Raw genomic sequence first — 15,825 nt, 5'->3', positions numbered from 1 at the left:
AACTTAGTGCAAGCCCTATTATTTTAACCAGCATTAGAGGCCAGAACGTCAGAGAATAGAGGCCCAAACAGATGGAACCAAAGAGTTAATTGCCGTACAATATGGTTGCTCCCTCTATCTCTCGGAGCTCTTGGACTACACCGGTACGTTCCTCCCCCCTAGAACGAATCGCCCGGAAGCGCACGCTTGCAAAGACTCTCCGGGCAGCGCACAGACTGTGGAGAAGGAGTTCCCCCTTTACGCAGCTGAAGCAGGTAATGCGCACGTGAGCGCCTTTTAGTGATGGCACAGAGCCTTAGAAGCATGGAGGGAGGGAAAGAATCGCAAGAGAGGGCATATGCGGGTGTGTTTAGGTTCTTTGTAGCAGGATGTGTGCTTTTCCTAGGGATTGTAGTCAAAACATGTTCAAAGCTTGGTGGAGTTCCTTGCTCCTCTCTCGGATCTTAGTCCTAAGGGTACTTGCTAATGTAAAACTTCAAAATGCAAGAAGGGCTTGTGGAAACGAAGTCTGCATGAGAGAGCTGCGGTGTTCTGAACACAAAAAAGCTGCTGTTTATGGAATCTCTGAAACGGAGTCTTCCTTGAAATGAGGAACAGCCTATCATCCAAAGGAAAGAAAACTAGGCGATTCTGCCTCATCTATTGTCTACCTTGTCGCTCTCAGTTTAAAGTTTCTATGTGGTTAATTATGTTATGTTATGTTGTTTAGATATACTTGGCTATGCCTGTACAGGAGAACATATTATTTCACACTTATAAAGCATTTAGGATGTTCTAAGTGCTGTTACAGGTCCTACAGAAATAGGACGGTCCCTTTATATTAAGGATGAAAAGTAGATGCAAGAATGTATTGCTCTGCTCTCTACGTGCCTGTTAATCTTAAACTCTGAGGAAGTGAACTCTTATATGGCCCTCTGGGCTAATCTAAGTGTTTGGGCTCTTGCAAAGTTCATCTCGCTGGTCAATAACATTGTTATCAAACCTAAGGCTGAAATACAACAGTTGGTAGTGCTTGAAGGGAAACTGACCAACTGGAAAGCAAATTACCCAGAGTAAATTGAGATTCACAAATATGACGAAGGTAAGCAGTTGTAATAGTGGTAGTCTGCCACCCAAGATGATGGAAAGGGAACCTTTGTCCACTCTTTGCTCATTGAAGACTTGCACAAACCGGACTTATAAAACTTTTTATATTTATTACATTTATATTCTGCTTTTCCCATGGGTGTTCCAGCTGGCACATAAGACAGTTGGCAGCCTCCCATCCAGTCATTGACCAAACCCAGACCTACGTAGCTTCAACGAAGTTGCTGCTCATGTGTTTTCAAGCCATGCCCTGCAACATCAGTTTCTACTTCTTCTGTCAGATGGCCCTTTCTTCTTTTGGGAAGCCTGTGGCAAATTAGGTGGCGGCAGCAGCAGCGCTTCTCTCACCTTAGTAGTAGATACAGGTGACCCCTGCCAACTATCTCTTCATATGTTTTATACTGCCACCACTCACTTAAAGGTTCAGTTAAAAGAAGGGCATCTTAGAAGAAAACAATCTTCTTTTAGGATTACCACTGCATATGATATGCAGCCTCAGATTTGTCAAGTCTAGTCCCATGTTAATGAAGAACTAACTTTCTGATCTCTTTACTAGGTAAGTTATTAGATGTGAGAGGTTAGCAAAATACTCTATATAGGTTTCTCAAAAAAGAAACAATTTATTCAAAATAAAAATACAAAACATCCAAACTCAAAACACCACTAAATCTACCTTGGCATCATGAGCATTGGGATTAAAGTAGGTAGTTAAAATATATCTCTCTGTCCCAAACTATCCTAAATGTAGCAGGTTTTTTTGTTATCTTAACGGTAACCTGTTCAGCTGTTACATGTTTTCTTTTAACATAAATGCCCATTTCTATCTAAACCCCTGATTTAGGGCACAATCCTATGCGTGTTTAGACAGAAAAAGTCCTACAGCTCCCAGCATTCCCCAGCCAACTATGCTGGCTAGGTTATGCTGGGAGTTGTAGGTCATTTTTCCTGTCTAAATATGCATAGGATTGTCCCTCTAATTATTCTCCCCTATTCCCCACCTGAGATCTGTCTTTTATATTTTTTTAAATATATAATATTTTATATATATTTCCCCCTTGATATTTTCAGATTACAAGACAGCTCTGTAATGCCATTTCTGCATAGGTGAAGTAGTAAGGGGGATGAAAAATGCCCAGACAAACAACAGTCACTGTTACTGTGGCCACCCTGTTAGGCATTGCAGCAGGAGGTCTGGTTTTCTGGAAAATCATCCAGCGTCGGAAAGACAAAGCTGTCATTGCGCTTAAGCAAGGAGGAACAGTTAAAGAACAAGAAAAGGAAGACCTCTTGGAAGATAATATTTCATTCATATCCCCTCCCTCAATCCCCTGGGCAGAGAAGATTCTTGACGCAAAAGTAGTGATCATTTCTGAGGCAGAGAAATGGAATGAAGTGGAACCATTACTAAAGAAGGAGTTGGAGCATTGTCCAGTCCTTGGAATTGACTGTGAGTGGGTAAGTTACAGTTACCTCAGGAAACTGAATTGTGTAGCCTTCCCCAAGCGGGCACCCTCCAGATGTGTTGGACTACAACTCTCATCATCCCAGCGAGCATAGCCGACACCAGCTTGGAGAAGGCTGTTGGATACTGCTAGCAAACTTACTGTCTGAGTGTGGATTCTTATGTAGCCAAAACGGCATCATCTGTGCACAAGAGGGAGATATCAGGAGGTCTGGTGAAACCCCAAGGTTTACAGAAATACACATTAAAAAAAACCCAAAAAACAACGCTATGAGTGCAATCTTATGGTCTCTGGGAGAGCATCCCAAGGACCATAAGATCACTAGGAAAACTCTTCTGAGGTTGGAGACAGCACTTCTACCTCAGAAGCGGGGGGAGCTGGAGATCCTAGCCCAGACCCCTCACCCTTACAGCTGGCATGGAAACAACTGTACTGGCTGCATCAGAAAATTGATCTTGGAGAGAGGGGAAAGGGGGTGTTCTGGTGGGCAGGGAGGGGAGGAGACCAAGGAGGCCAGGATATGAGTTATCTTGAGCCTCCTCCATTTTCCTTCCTTCCCCCTCCAAAGCGCCCTCCTCGCTAGATGGACTGAAAAGCCGAAGACCGAGGATGGGGAGGGAAAGATTACCTCCTCTGCTACTCCCCGCTGCCGTCTTCAGCCTGGCAGGGCATCAGGATCTCAGAAGCTTTCGAGTTCGGAGGCTTCCAAGCAGTGAGGGCGCAAACAATAGGATTGTGCCCGAAGGGGATAAAACTCCCCAAAACACTCCAATGAGGTCTGCGCATGCTAGTGAGTATGGAATGCTGGTTGACAGTTGTGGGTTGGGAATGGTACACCAGGGTGGGGTGGAATGAAAAAGGGTCTAGCTAGCTGACTGAAATCCTGAACAGGAACACTCTACACTATAATGTTTTGTTGCCAGCCCCACTTGTTTACTATTTCATACACTGGTCCCCTGTTTCCCCCATAAAGCTGAAGTGGTACCCAGGCAGTCTCCCATCTAGGTAGTGTGTAAGGCTTGACCCACTTAGCTTCAGCAGTATAACTGTGTAATGAGCCTTCAGACAGACCATTCTAAAAACCAGGTAGAGGCTTAATGGGAGTGAGAACTCAATGAGATTGTTCAGACAATCGGCAGGGGAAACAGCGCAGCGTCGGTTGTGTCTCCTGTCCCTGCTGGTCACGCGACCGGGATTGCCCTAATTACCCGTGCCACGTTGTGAGTTGCTGTGTTGTCCGAACCTGGCATGTGGTGCTGGCGTAGTGCATTTTCACTTACCCTGCAACCCATATTGGAAACCGTGGGTTGTCGGGTGGGTGAAAATGCATTACACCCGCACCACACGCCAGGTTTGGGCAATGTGGCACGGGTAATTAGAGCAATCCTGATTGCACAACTGGCACGTGCGGGAGTGGGGGAAACAACCGATGCTGTGTGGTTTCCTCCGCTGTTCGTCCGAACCTGGGGACCAGCTCAGTGGCTGTTTTAGGTGGGACTTGTTTTCAGTGGTTGAGCATAGCTCTGAAATGTATGGTGTGATATTAATGCTGGCTTTTAAAAGGTGCAGTTGTCCAGCTCCCTTTTGGTATTTTTTTCCACACACTGTAATGTCTGTTCTATGGGACACTTGGAATATGGAATATATCTGATCTATCAAGAAGTTGGTCTATACTCAGGATAACATAATAACTAGGTTTATGGCACTAGATTAGTGTCTCATGGGAATAACGGAACTGTCAGTTTCAGCCATGTTTTGCCACTGTCAGACCCTGGAATCTGGTTCAGAAGCCAGCACATGGCCCTGAAATACACCGGATAGTCTTGGCTAATGCATCATTGTCTAGAAATGGAAATACTTCTGAGATGGTACAAGGTGCATAGCGACCCTCATGCATTCTGCAATTAGGGGGAAAGTGTCTGGGTTATAGGGTGTAGCTTTTAGCGGATTTAGGGCCCAAATTAAGGATGGGGGATGCAACCTATAACAATTTCATTTGGGTTAGGCAAAAAATATTTACTAAAAATGCACACTGTTTGATCTAGATAGCTTTTCTTTACATAACTCTTTTCTTCCATTCTGTGGCATATATTTCAGCCAGAAACGAACCCTTTCATTCTTCTTTTGTTCTTGCTAGGTCTCAGTAGAAGGGAAGAAGGCCAAGCCTGTCTCTCTCCTGCAAATGGCTGCCTCCAGTGGCCTTTGCATTCTCCTTCGTTTGCCTCAGTTGACCGCTGGTGGACAGGTTCTTCCAAAGACTTTGCTGGACCTTCTGGCCAATGGTGGCATCTTAAAAGTTGGGGTAGGGTGTTGTGAAGATGCCTGCAAGTTACTTCATGACTACGGTGTAACAGTCAAAGGGAGTGTTGACCTCCGGTATCTGGCCATGAGACAGAGGTGTGTTTCTTTGAAAGAAGGTTGTTTACTTTGGTGGGCAGATACAATTGTGTTTCCAAATGTTCAAAAATGGTTACCTGAGAAGGATATTAGCATGGCTTTTTGTTCCCTAGAACAGTACCAAACACAGCACATATAGGATGGTGGCAGTCTTTCCTTTTTGTTGTTGTTCATGATTTTAACTGTACTTGTTCTATAACTTTGTTACATATACAGTTTTCCTATTTTTAATCAAATGACTGTAATTGTGAAATGATTTCAAGAAGATAATAACACTGACAGTCTAGATCTAAAATTTCCAAGTTAACCAATGTCAGTCTTGGACAAGAAAGTTCTATGCATAGATCGTGCTTTCTTATAGTGGTCAAAAACATATACATCATTCCCTCCCGAAATCATTGTCTTTGACTGAATAAATTAATTATTTTCCCCCCATTTACAAAACCTAAAGTAAGGCCCTTTCCCCGAGTGGGCTCAGCCTCAAATCTCTTGCTGAGAGGATCCTCAACTGCTCACTTGACAAGTCTCTTCACCTGTGCTGCAGCAACTGGGAGGTCGAACAACTGACTCCAGAACAGGTTTGTGTGTTTTTCCCCACAGCAGTAGTAGCAGCTTGTGGAAGGAGTAGGGGTGTCAGAGAAATCCATAATGGATTCAAATGAGTTCGGATTTCTGTGAATCTGACCTGTGGATTCTGCAGCAGACCAGCTTTTTCTGAGTCACGCAGATTCTGTGGACTTGGACTTGCAGACCGGTTTTTCACTTGTGCGCGGGGGGGATTTGCATGAATGCGCATTTGTGCAAGTGTGCACTTGTGCTAGTGCAAATTAGCACTAGTGCAAATTAGTGCAAGCAGAATGAAATTCTGGTAAAAAAATCAGATTGCGTCAATGAGCGGATGATAGAACAAAAGATGCCTGACGATCCCTGAACCACAGATGGAATGGATTTAACAAAATCTGTACATCTCTAGGAAGGAGCATCTTATAGTGAAGGCAGCTCACAGTTTTCTCTTCGCCATGAACTTCTCATTTTTCCCACTGGAGGAAGCAAAAGAAGGGCAAGGATTTTCAAGAAATGGAAAGCCACTGGTGGGCAGCTTTTTGACCTATAACTCCCATCAGCCCTAGCCAGCATACCCAAAGGTGATGCGAGTTGTAGGCCAAAACATCTGGAGGGCCACAAGTTGCCTACCACTCCTTTAAGCATAAGAGGGGACTGAATCACTTGTTAAGGATGCTTTGGGATTTTCCTTATATGTTTGAAGACTGCAAACCACAAGGATCTGGGAATGTAAAAGCCGAGAAGCAGGGGTATAAAACGCTGCCACAATGGAGGATAGAAATGGGGCTCAGGCGCAGTTGTAGCTGTGTTTGCAGATAGCCCTGGAAGGCAGACTTATTATTGCCTCATGGAGCTTTGGTACTGGCACTTCTTGTGTGTGGCTTCTAAGTGGAACTCAGACTTAGGATCCAGTCCTCTGCATGTTTAGACAGGAAAAAGTCCTGCAACTCCCAGCATTCCCCAGTCAGCCTGGAGATAATTAACTATTCATTTTTGTCGTGTTTGGGAGTGTTCATCTTGGGTCCTCTCAAATAATATCATTGCTGCTGTGTGTGCTCAGGTGTGTATATATTTAATGCAGAGTTCTTGCTCTTCCTCAGATTGCTTATGCTGCCAGGGATGCCCAGGTGTCGGTAGCTCTGTTCCTCCATCTGCTGAGGTTGCCCTTCCTCCCCCATGCAGCAGGCAGTGAACATGCTCTTCCTTCTCGGGAAAAGGTCCTGAAGAGGTGCCAGGGCTTGGTGGATGTACCCTTCAAAGGAAGAAACAGTAGTAGCCTTGGAGATGTTGAAAATACAGAAGACTCTGAGCAGAAACTCGAGAATCAGAATCCACTAACGAATGGGCAGTCCCAAGTCAGCCATCAAATGAAGGATCCTCGGAAGCACACGCGGAAGCCCCTGGGAGTGGGATATTCTGCTAGGTAAGCTGACTGTATGTTTGTGCAGTTTTTTTCATGAGAAAAGTCCAAGGAACAGGGTTTTCTTTCGGCCTGGCTTCAATAGCTAGCCCTAGGACCGCTGTGGAGGTCCTCGCTAGAGATGTATTCTTAACCCTTGAAAGAAACATTGAAATATCTGCACAGCACCTGATAGACTGCGTTCCTCTCATTGGCCAAAGTGCATGAATGAGTCGAGAGTGAGGGCTTTCTACCTTGCGGGACAGCAGGTGCAAACCACAACAGGGTCAGTTTTGTAGATGATCCCATAGATCAGGGATGTCGAACCTTTTTAGCCTGAGGCCTGAACTCAGTTTCGGAGAAGTTCTCGGGGGCTGCATCCCAGTGGTGGGTGGGGCCAGACAAAAGGGGCGGGACCAAAATACCAGCATGTTTCAGGTTAAAGCTCTTACAGCTGGTAGCAAGCCTTAGGAGAGGTATTCCAACCTTTTAGAATGGGAAAAACACCAAGCCATCAACAGCCAGGGTAAAGGGGTGAGGCCAGGAGAAGGGGGTTGATCCCAGCTAGGCCTGTGGAGAGGACCATGTTCTGCCTCTTATTCTGATGGCAGCCAGGTGGAATGACCATGGATGGAAATGGTACTGTGAGGGCAGAAACCGGGTATCAGTTGGTCCCAGCCAGGTTGATGATCTCAGCATTTCACTTTTTTGGAAGGCTGCCAGGTGGAATTTTGTCTTACTGGCCTTGGGAGCCAGCTAAAATATGTGGTCACTTTCACCCTACTGCTCCCCCAACTCAGGAGGAGGGGTGGGGCCTTGAGCCTGATGTCATGCTGATCTTTAGAGGTGCTTCGAGCATCTCTGAAGCATAGCATGAGGTGAGGGCTCATCCCCTCCTCACTCAGGAGAATGGAAGGGACTCCACATCTCATTGAGTTTCTGAGGTGTTTAGAGTGCCTTCAAAGTGCAGCACAACTGCAGGGACCATCTCCCTTCCCTCAGCCCCTAGTTCAGCAGAAGGCCAGGGGCTCATGACACTCGCCAGCGGAGGAAGGACACTCACTGCGGTGAGTGAATTTGGGTACCTAATTTTGAGTGTGTTGAGGACGAGGTTTCAGAATGGACATAACTGAATACTTTGTGATCCTATGTCTACTTGCAGCCTGATATTATGAAAGTTTACTAAGAAAGTCAATGGGACTTATTCCCTAGTAAGTGTGCCTAGGATAACAGCCTTACTTGGAAGTAATTTCTGGTGAAATCGGTGGGTCTTGCTTCCAAGTAAATGCACTGAAGATTGAGGTGGCAGTATTGTTTAACTTTATTACATGTGAATTTGTCTGTACAAGAGGAATCACTTATTTCAGGCAATGACCATTATAGTTTCTTGTGTGATAATGGTTGCGGTATTATCTATTTGTTTTCACAGGAAATCTCCCTTGTATGACAATTGCTTCTTACATGCGCCAGATGGGCAGCCTCTGTGCACTTGTGATCGCAAGAAGGCCCAGTGGTATCTTGACAAGGGGATTGGAGGTTTGCCAGCCTGTTCTTTTACTAGTCAACAAGAAATGCCTAGGGGATGGGGTGCAAAGGTTGGAAAGTAGCTCTGTTGTTGCCAAGATTATGGTGAGTTAGAAACATTGCGATGGAAAAAGGGCCCTACTGCTTAATGTAGATCACCCTCCTCAAACCTGGTGCCCTCCAGAGGTGCTGGACTACAAGTCCCATAATTCCCAATCAGCATGGTCATTGGTGCTGGCTGGGGATGATGTGAGTTGTAGTTCAACACATCTGGAGGGCGCCAGCTTGGGGGAGGCTGATGTCACATCACAATTGTTACGTTAATGAACATTTGGGCCACAACAGTAGACCATTCTGGTGAGGTCTAGATTAGGGGTAGGTAATGTGGCACGCGCAGACACCAGTGTGCTCCAGACACTTTCTTGGTGCCCACCAACGTGCCTGACCTTTCTCACTTAAAAACAAAAAACAAAAACACATTTTCTTACTGGCAGCTGGGATCACTTCAAAGCAAAGTGAAAGCCTCCAGCAGCTGCCATCTTTTCCTATGAATGCCTCTGGGCTACCCCTCCCATGGCAGTCATTTTATGCTGGCTCCCAGGACAGTGTCTCAAATTTCCCAGTGTGCCCATGGGACCACAACGGTTGTTTACGCTTGGGCCAAATGCTCTTCCTGTCCATTCTGCTCCAACTCCATTGCTGTTTATGCAAGGCTCACCTCAGTCTGTCCTGTTCCGTTTCATAGCCCCATCTTGGACATGTGATGCCAGTGCTCTTCTGTCTGTTCCCTCCTCTGAGATGGGATTCAGCTATCTCGGTCTGGATGAAAGAAGTGAGGACAAGAGAGCAGAAAGATAGCTGGGCCCACAGTAGACCAAACTGACACAGATATGAATACTGAAGATGCTGGCATGGAAAATAAGAAAGACTCAACCAAGATCCTACTCACTACGTGACATTATGCATTCATTATTTTGTGCAGCCCATTATTTAGGGTATGGCTGGGCAATTTGTGGCCCTCTAGATGTTTTGGCCTACAGTTCCCATCATGTCTCACCATTGGCTATGATGGCTAGGGCTGATAGGAGTTGTAGGCTAAAACATCTGGAGAGCCAAAAGTTGCCCACCCCTGATATACAGGATGCATATGCGTAGAAATTAAGCATTAAAGTCTCCCTTTTTTTTGTGTGGCAATTCCAGAGTTGGTGAGTACAGACCCTTTTATTGTAAAGCTGCAGTTTGAACCGTCTGGGCGCCCTGAATCTAAAGTGGATTATTACTTGACAGTCAAAGAGAACCTATGTGTCGTGTGTGGCAAAAGAGAGTCTTATATTCGGTGAGTTGTCCAGTAAGTCAGTGGGGGTACTTTTATCTAGCAGAACAAAATCGTAGAGACTGAACTAATCCAGGGCTTTTGTTGAGTTGCACTTATTAAAGAAGTAAAAATAGCACTGGATCCTATGAATATGTATATATGATTGTGGCTCTTAATTACCTGCTTGGTAAAAAGGTCCAATCTTACATGCATACATACATACATGTATGTAGCATTGGATGTTGTAGAGTATTGTTATTTTTAATGAGTCACCAAGGTTAAGACTTCAAATAGTTTGATAAATAACCATCATACAATATGATATAATGAACTGTGCAATCAGAGTGTGAAACAATCATCACAGATCAATAGGTGGACTGCATGCTTAATGAACTTGTCAATACTGCACGCATCTGTGCTCTCTTACACATGGTACTGTAGATAGCAAACCGCTTTCCCTTATATATCCAGCCGAGCTTTAAGATAGTCAAGAGGAGGCCTGGCTGGTCATTCTAAAATTAACGAAATGTCGCCACGCAATACTTTGGCGGCGGACCTTCTCGGTAGCAGCACCCACCCTGAGGAAAACCCTCCCCCATGCAGTTTGGGAAGCAGAAAATGTGGCATCTTTGAAATGCCTCCTGAAAACACACTTGTTCAACCAGACTTTCCCTGGGTTGTAATTAAATTAATCACGCTGCTCCCATCTTACTGCTCCTTCTATTGCTTTTATTGTAATTGTAATTGTTTTTAATGATGTGTTTTTAATATCATATTTTAAATCTGATTTTAATATTTGTATGTGAACCACTTAAGGATTTTATTATATCTAGCAGTATATAAATATCAGAAATAAATAAATGTATGTATTGGCGCTTCAGTGTTATGTATCCATTTACAAAACTAAACCCACAATCCAGTTCTTACCCATCTGTTTAACCCCATTTGTTAAAAGCAACCTGACTGTGGCAAGTCTCCAGAGCAAGGAGTATAGAGTAGTCCAACAAGAGTGCTTCTATAGACTACTCTCAACTGTTGAGGGCCTGACAGAGGCAAATCCAGGACACATCTTGGCATCTTTCAATTTGCTAGTGTTGTGCCTCCCAAGTTGTGGTAAGCCAGTCATGTGACATAAGCACCACACACCAAACAGGACCTCTTTGCACATCATCCCAAACCCACACTTACTGTGATCTGGGCTTCTAGCAAATGCAAAGCAGTCGCCGTCCATCTCAGATTCATTTGCATCAGCCCATGTGACAAGTGTGGAGCTGACTCTGAAAGAACAGTGGCTTGCCTAAGGCTACTGAGTGGGTTTGCGGCTGAGGTGAGAGACGAACTCGGGGCTTCCAGGCTCACATCTTGCACTCTTTATCTGCTATTTTATTGATTTAAAACACTTACACCCCATTTTTCTTTCACTAGGGTACCTAAGATAGCTAACGAGGCTAAAAGCCAACAATAAAACATACATACTGGCAGAAACACAATAAAATGAGTGAAGTCCTAACTTGTTGACAGAACAGCGATACGCTTGATGAGGCTGAGCTGTGTGGAAGCCTAGGTGAAGGAGCACGCTTTACCCTGGATAAATCACACTGGAGACTCTGGGTCAAAGGAATAAGAAAGCTTGCATTTATTGCAGGGAATACATGTTGCATAGGAGGGTCCACAACTCAAGATGGAGGGAGACCCAAAGGGATGTCTCCTCTCTGAGAGGTAAGAGCATGAAGAAGGAGGAAGTAGGAAGTGAGGTCAGCAACCCTAAGATTATCAGTCTACCATAGGAAGGAAGGCCACAACAGATCATAGGGTAGTCTAGGAAGCTTGGAGGTCCTCCATCTATTTCCTTTCCATGCAGATGCATCTGCCTTTCTCTTTTCTCTTTGAAGCTAGCTGAGTGGTGCTCACACTCCCAACATAACTAACATAAAAACACAAAAACAGCAGCAAAAACAACTCAGCAATGAGCAGCAGGTAAACTGTAAGTGCAATCCTATACATGTTTACTCAGAAGTAAGTCCCACTGAGTTGACATGGGAATTCTTCCCAGGTAACTGGGTATAAGGTTGCAGCCTAAGCGCTTGCATTGTATCAGCTGTCCGCGAGAGTCGATGGCTGGAGGCTTAGTGGGGCTCTTGGCTGACCATTCCCAACCACTGCTGTTTCCTCAACAGAAAGAACATAGTTCCTCATGAGTATCGGAAACACTTCCCCATCCAGATGAAGGACCACAACTCCCACGACGTGCTCCTCCTCTGCACCGCTTGTCACGCGATCTCCAATTACTATGACAACAATCTCAAGCTGCAGCTAGCCGAGGAATTTGGCGCCCCCCTTGGCTGTGAGGAGGGCATGCGCCTGCTTGAGGATCCCATCCGCAGGCAAGTCCGTTCGGGGGCCAGGGCTCTCTTGAATGCAGATAGCCTGCCTGATGCCAGGAAAGAGGAGTTGTTACAGGTGATCAAGGACTACTTTGACTCTGCAGCCATTTCCCCAGAGATGCTGCAGGAAGCAGCTGGACTGGAGACCAGGTACAGTTGTGGGGTGGGGGTGGGAGGTGACTTAAACACTGGGTAAATTGTCTAGATTAAGTTGGCCATGGGGAACTTCAGACAGACCCGATCCCCATCTTTAGCAGCTTCTCATTACTACCTATTTCTTCGCGATTCCCTCAGGGGTTCTGTTTCCATGGCCCCAACCTTCTATGGTCAAGCCCCAACTCTGTTTTCATGCACCATTCATTCATTCATTTATTTATTTCATTTATGCCCCGCCTTTTTTCCTCTTGCAAGGAACCCAAGGCAGCTTACATTATTCTCCTCCTCTCCGTTTTATCCACACAACAACAACCCTGTGAGGTGGGTTGGGCTGAGAGTCTGTGACTGGCCCAAAGTCACCCAGTGAGCTTCCATGGCCAAGTGGGGACTAGAACCTGGATCTCCCAGCTCCTAGTCCAACACTTTCACCACTACACCACACTGGCACATGTCAGCTGGGACAGTGCCTGGGGTCTGGCTCGGGAGGGCTTCTCCAGCAGAGGATCCTACTCTCAAGACTTGTTTTACTGTAATGAATGGAGGGGGTGGGGGGACGAACTTGAAATAAAGAATATGTTTAAACCACAAAGCAGGAGGGAAAGGGAACATCTGATTTAAAGAGGTATTCATGTTGTATTAGATACAGGACTGCCTCCTCCCTCCCTCTCTCCCTCCCTCCCTCCTCTCTCTTTCTCCTTCTCTGGGTCTTCAAATAGTAATGGAATACCAGCTTCATCTCAGTCCTTGGCCTGAGATCTGCAACAAGTATTGCAGGGTGGAGTGCTTCTGTTCAGCCAGCCATGCTCTTTCCCAGGATACTCCATTCCATTTCCCTTCCCCTCTGATTTTCCATTCCCCTCCCCAACAGTCAGCAGCATTCTGTGCCCACTGAGTCTGCTCAGTTCTCATTGAGCTGTTTTGGGGGTTCTGCACTCAGGGTCATCCCCCCCCAAGAATATTTCATACTTCTGCAAACTTTTGTGTTCCCCAAAACCTCCTGCTAGCTCCCTCTTGTGTGTGGATGATGCCATTTTGGCTGCATAGGGACTGAGTTTGCTATTAGCGTAGGAATTATTTCATCTGGCTTCAAGTTGCCCTATCTGTCCTGGCTTTCCGCATGGAATACTGGCCTTTCAAAGATGCTCAGACTTCTGTTGGTGAAGCTTTGCTTCCCACCGCCTTACAGAACTTCGCATCCAATGGCTCCTGGTGAGTAGGCGTTAGAATGGTTAGTGGCACCAATGTCAGTTTGTAGTGCAGTCAAGACTTTTTAGAATTAGGCTATGGGTAATTTTGAAGTGTTTGCAGCTAGGAGACCAAAACTCAAAGGCCCTGTATGTGGTTTGGCATTCCATGAAGTCCTGTGTTTGTCTGAATTCCAGTTTTGTTTACGCCTTTTCAGGATTTTTAATGAGAGCTACATGCCGCATGGCCTGAAAGTGGTGCAGAGTTTTGCCCAAGGGGGCCTGCGCTCCCTCATGCAGCTGGAGAGACGTTGGCGCCAGCACTTCTTGGATGTTATGCAGCCAAAGCATCTCCCAAAGCAGTGGTCTGTTGATCACAATCATGACAAGCTGATCCGAAAATATGGGGAGGATCTCCAGGTTGAACTCTCGTGAAGCTTAGCGCTTCCAGAAGACTAATGGGGGTGAACAGAACGGGTCATGAAATTGGAAAATATAACTGAGGCCTCTTGCTTTCATTTAGGCTCCTATGTTGTGTGCGTAAGATCCTGCTCCAAATTCCTGTTGCTTAGAAATTGTCCTCACTGTCAGTTGGCAAAACTGTTGTAAGGTTAAAACATTTTATTTTAATTTTTAAATGAATTTTTAACTAAAATCTGAATGGGTGTCTTCTTGAGTCTTGTTCTCCGAGGCTACGGTAGCCAGATTCTGGTTAGGAAAGACATCTGCCATGAAGGCCTTCATGGTGAGGAAGCATATTGTTGCCCAGCAAGGTGCGTCCCCTCTGATTCTAGTCACCATGGTGGGCTGCAAGAGGTCTTGCTTTACTTCTCAGAAGGAGATACTACATTGGTGCTGGGGACATGATGGCTTTGGGGCTACACCCTCAGCATCCTACTCAACCTTTGCAGACCCCAACCAGCTAGGATCAAGCACTCTCTGGATGGCGGCAACCTGGGTCCGGGGAAGGGGCTGTTTAGGGATTTTCCGAAGCCACTCCTGTGCCAAGTCATAAAGGCAGCTTCAGGTCCAGGAAGACCACTACTTTGTTGAAAGGGCTACTGGGCGTGTGAATGTTTTCTATGTATTTTCTGTCAGTTGTTTTCATCAAGGAAACATTATTACACCTGGTATTTGCTAAACTTTCTTAACTGTATCCCATAACCATCTAGCCCTTATTTGATGAGGGAAGAGTGGGGACATGCTCACTCTGTTGCACACCTGTCACCCAGCCATACTGTCCTCCACAGGCATAGAGGAGATTCCCTGCTGCATGCCTTCACCTCCCATCACATGGAGGGTGCAGCCAGGTAGTGGATCTCCAGTCTCCCTTCATGCGATTCTAACCATATGAGGATTTGAATGCCTGAACAGGGCTTCTCTCTCCACTCTCTTTTTAAGAACTGATCCTTCTCAGAGGTCATATTGCTGCCTTCATCACACTGTTCCCAAGGTGGGAAAGCAGCATTATAGAGACCTCTTTGACGTACATTGACCTATTACAAAAAAAAACATTGTAAAATAAACGTGCTGCTGGTGGATGGCAACTTTTGATAGGTGCTCTTTCACATCTTGGAGGGAAAGGGGGTTAATGAAGGCCTCACTAAAGTGATAAAACTTGTGTCTAGGCCTGCACTAGTTTAGATGGTAGGTAGGAGCCAATTTGACAGAACGTTGCCTACAAAACTCTCTCACACGCACGTATGCCACACGTGCATGTCAAAGAAGGTCAGGCTAGGCTCCTTTTACTGGCTATGTAATTTTCTATGTGCTAGTTGCTAGTTTCTTAAATGGGAGAGCTTTCAGTCATACAAGTTCCAAGCTGCAATCTGAAGTGATACAGCCTAGACACCATTTTAACACCTAGGCCTATATTACTGGTATTGACACTGCAAGATGTTCAGGTAGAAAAGTTACTTCAGACGCATGGAAGAGGCAGAGGCAACTTCTGCTCAAAATGTCTTAACAAATTCTTGAAAAAATAAACATATATAGGGCCAGTTCACATGTTCAAACAAGCCACCATGGCTTAAATTAAAAAAAAAAACACATTGTAAAATAAATGTGCTGCTGCTGGATGGTAACTTTTGACAAGTGCTCTGTCACATCTTGGAGGGAAATGGGATTAATTAAGGACTCATTAAAGTGATATAATCTATGTCTAGGGCTGTACCAATTCAGACTATAGGTGGGAGCCAACTTGACAGAATGTTGCTTACCAGACTGGCTTAAATAAGCCACAGTGGTTTGTTTTAATCCCCAGCATGTGCCAGTGCAAGCTGGATGCCATTTCTCTAATTCCCCTGTGCCCCCCCCTCCCCCCGGGCATGACTTGTCGTGTCATCCGAATCTA

At 45.5% G+C, this 15,825-nt stretch overlaps 1 protein-coding gene across 2 annotated transcripts; it reads left to right on the top strand.

The window, feature by feature from the left end:
* Nucleotides 1–201: 201 nt before the first annotated feature.
* Nucleotides 202–14,131, top strand: EXD2 (exonuclease 3'-5' domain containing 2). Of its 2 annotated transcripts, XM_084847943.1 has the most exons (10): nt 202–254; nt 2,155–2,541; nt 3,118–3,339; nt 4,687–4,946; nt 5,398–5,524; nt 6,611–6,933; nt 8,339–8,445; nt 9,634–9,769; nt 11,926–12,282; nt 13,691–14,131. In XM_084847943.1, the coding sequence occupies exons 3-10, from the start codon at nt 3,334–3,336 to the stop codon at nt 13,905–13,907; spliced, it is 1,533 nt and encodes a 510-aa protein (XP_084704069.1). In that variant the 5' UTR covers nt 202–254; nt 2,155–2,541; nt 3,118–3,333; the 3' UTR covers nt 13,908–14,131. The 2 variants fall into 2 exon arrangements, with proteins under 2 accessions (XP_084704069.1, XP_084704061.1); XM_084847935.1 differs by lacking the exon at nt 3,118–3,339.
* The last annotated feature ends 1,694 nt before the right edge of the window (nt 14,132–15,825 follow it).

This window comes from Heloderma suspectum, chromosome 1 (assembly GCF_057233095.1).
Source record: "Heloderma suspectum isolate Gila_16-S chromosome 1, 16-S_ref, whole genome shotgun sequence".
NCBI classification, from domain to species: domain Eukaryota; kingdom Metazoa; phylum Chordata; class Lepidosauria; order Squamata; family Helodermatidae; genus Heloderma; species Heloderma suspectum.
This window is presented reverse-complemented; position numbering and strand designations above follow the sequence as displayed.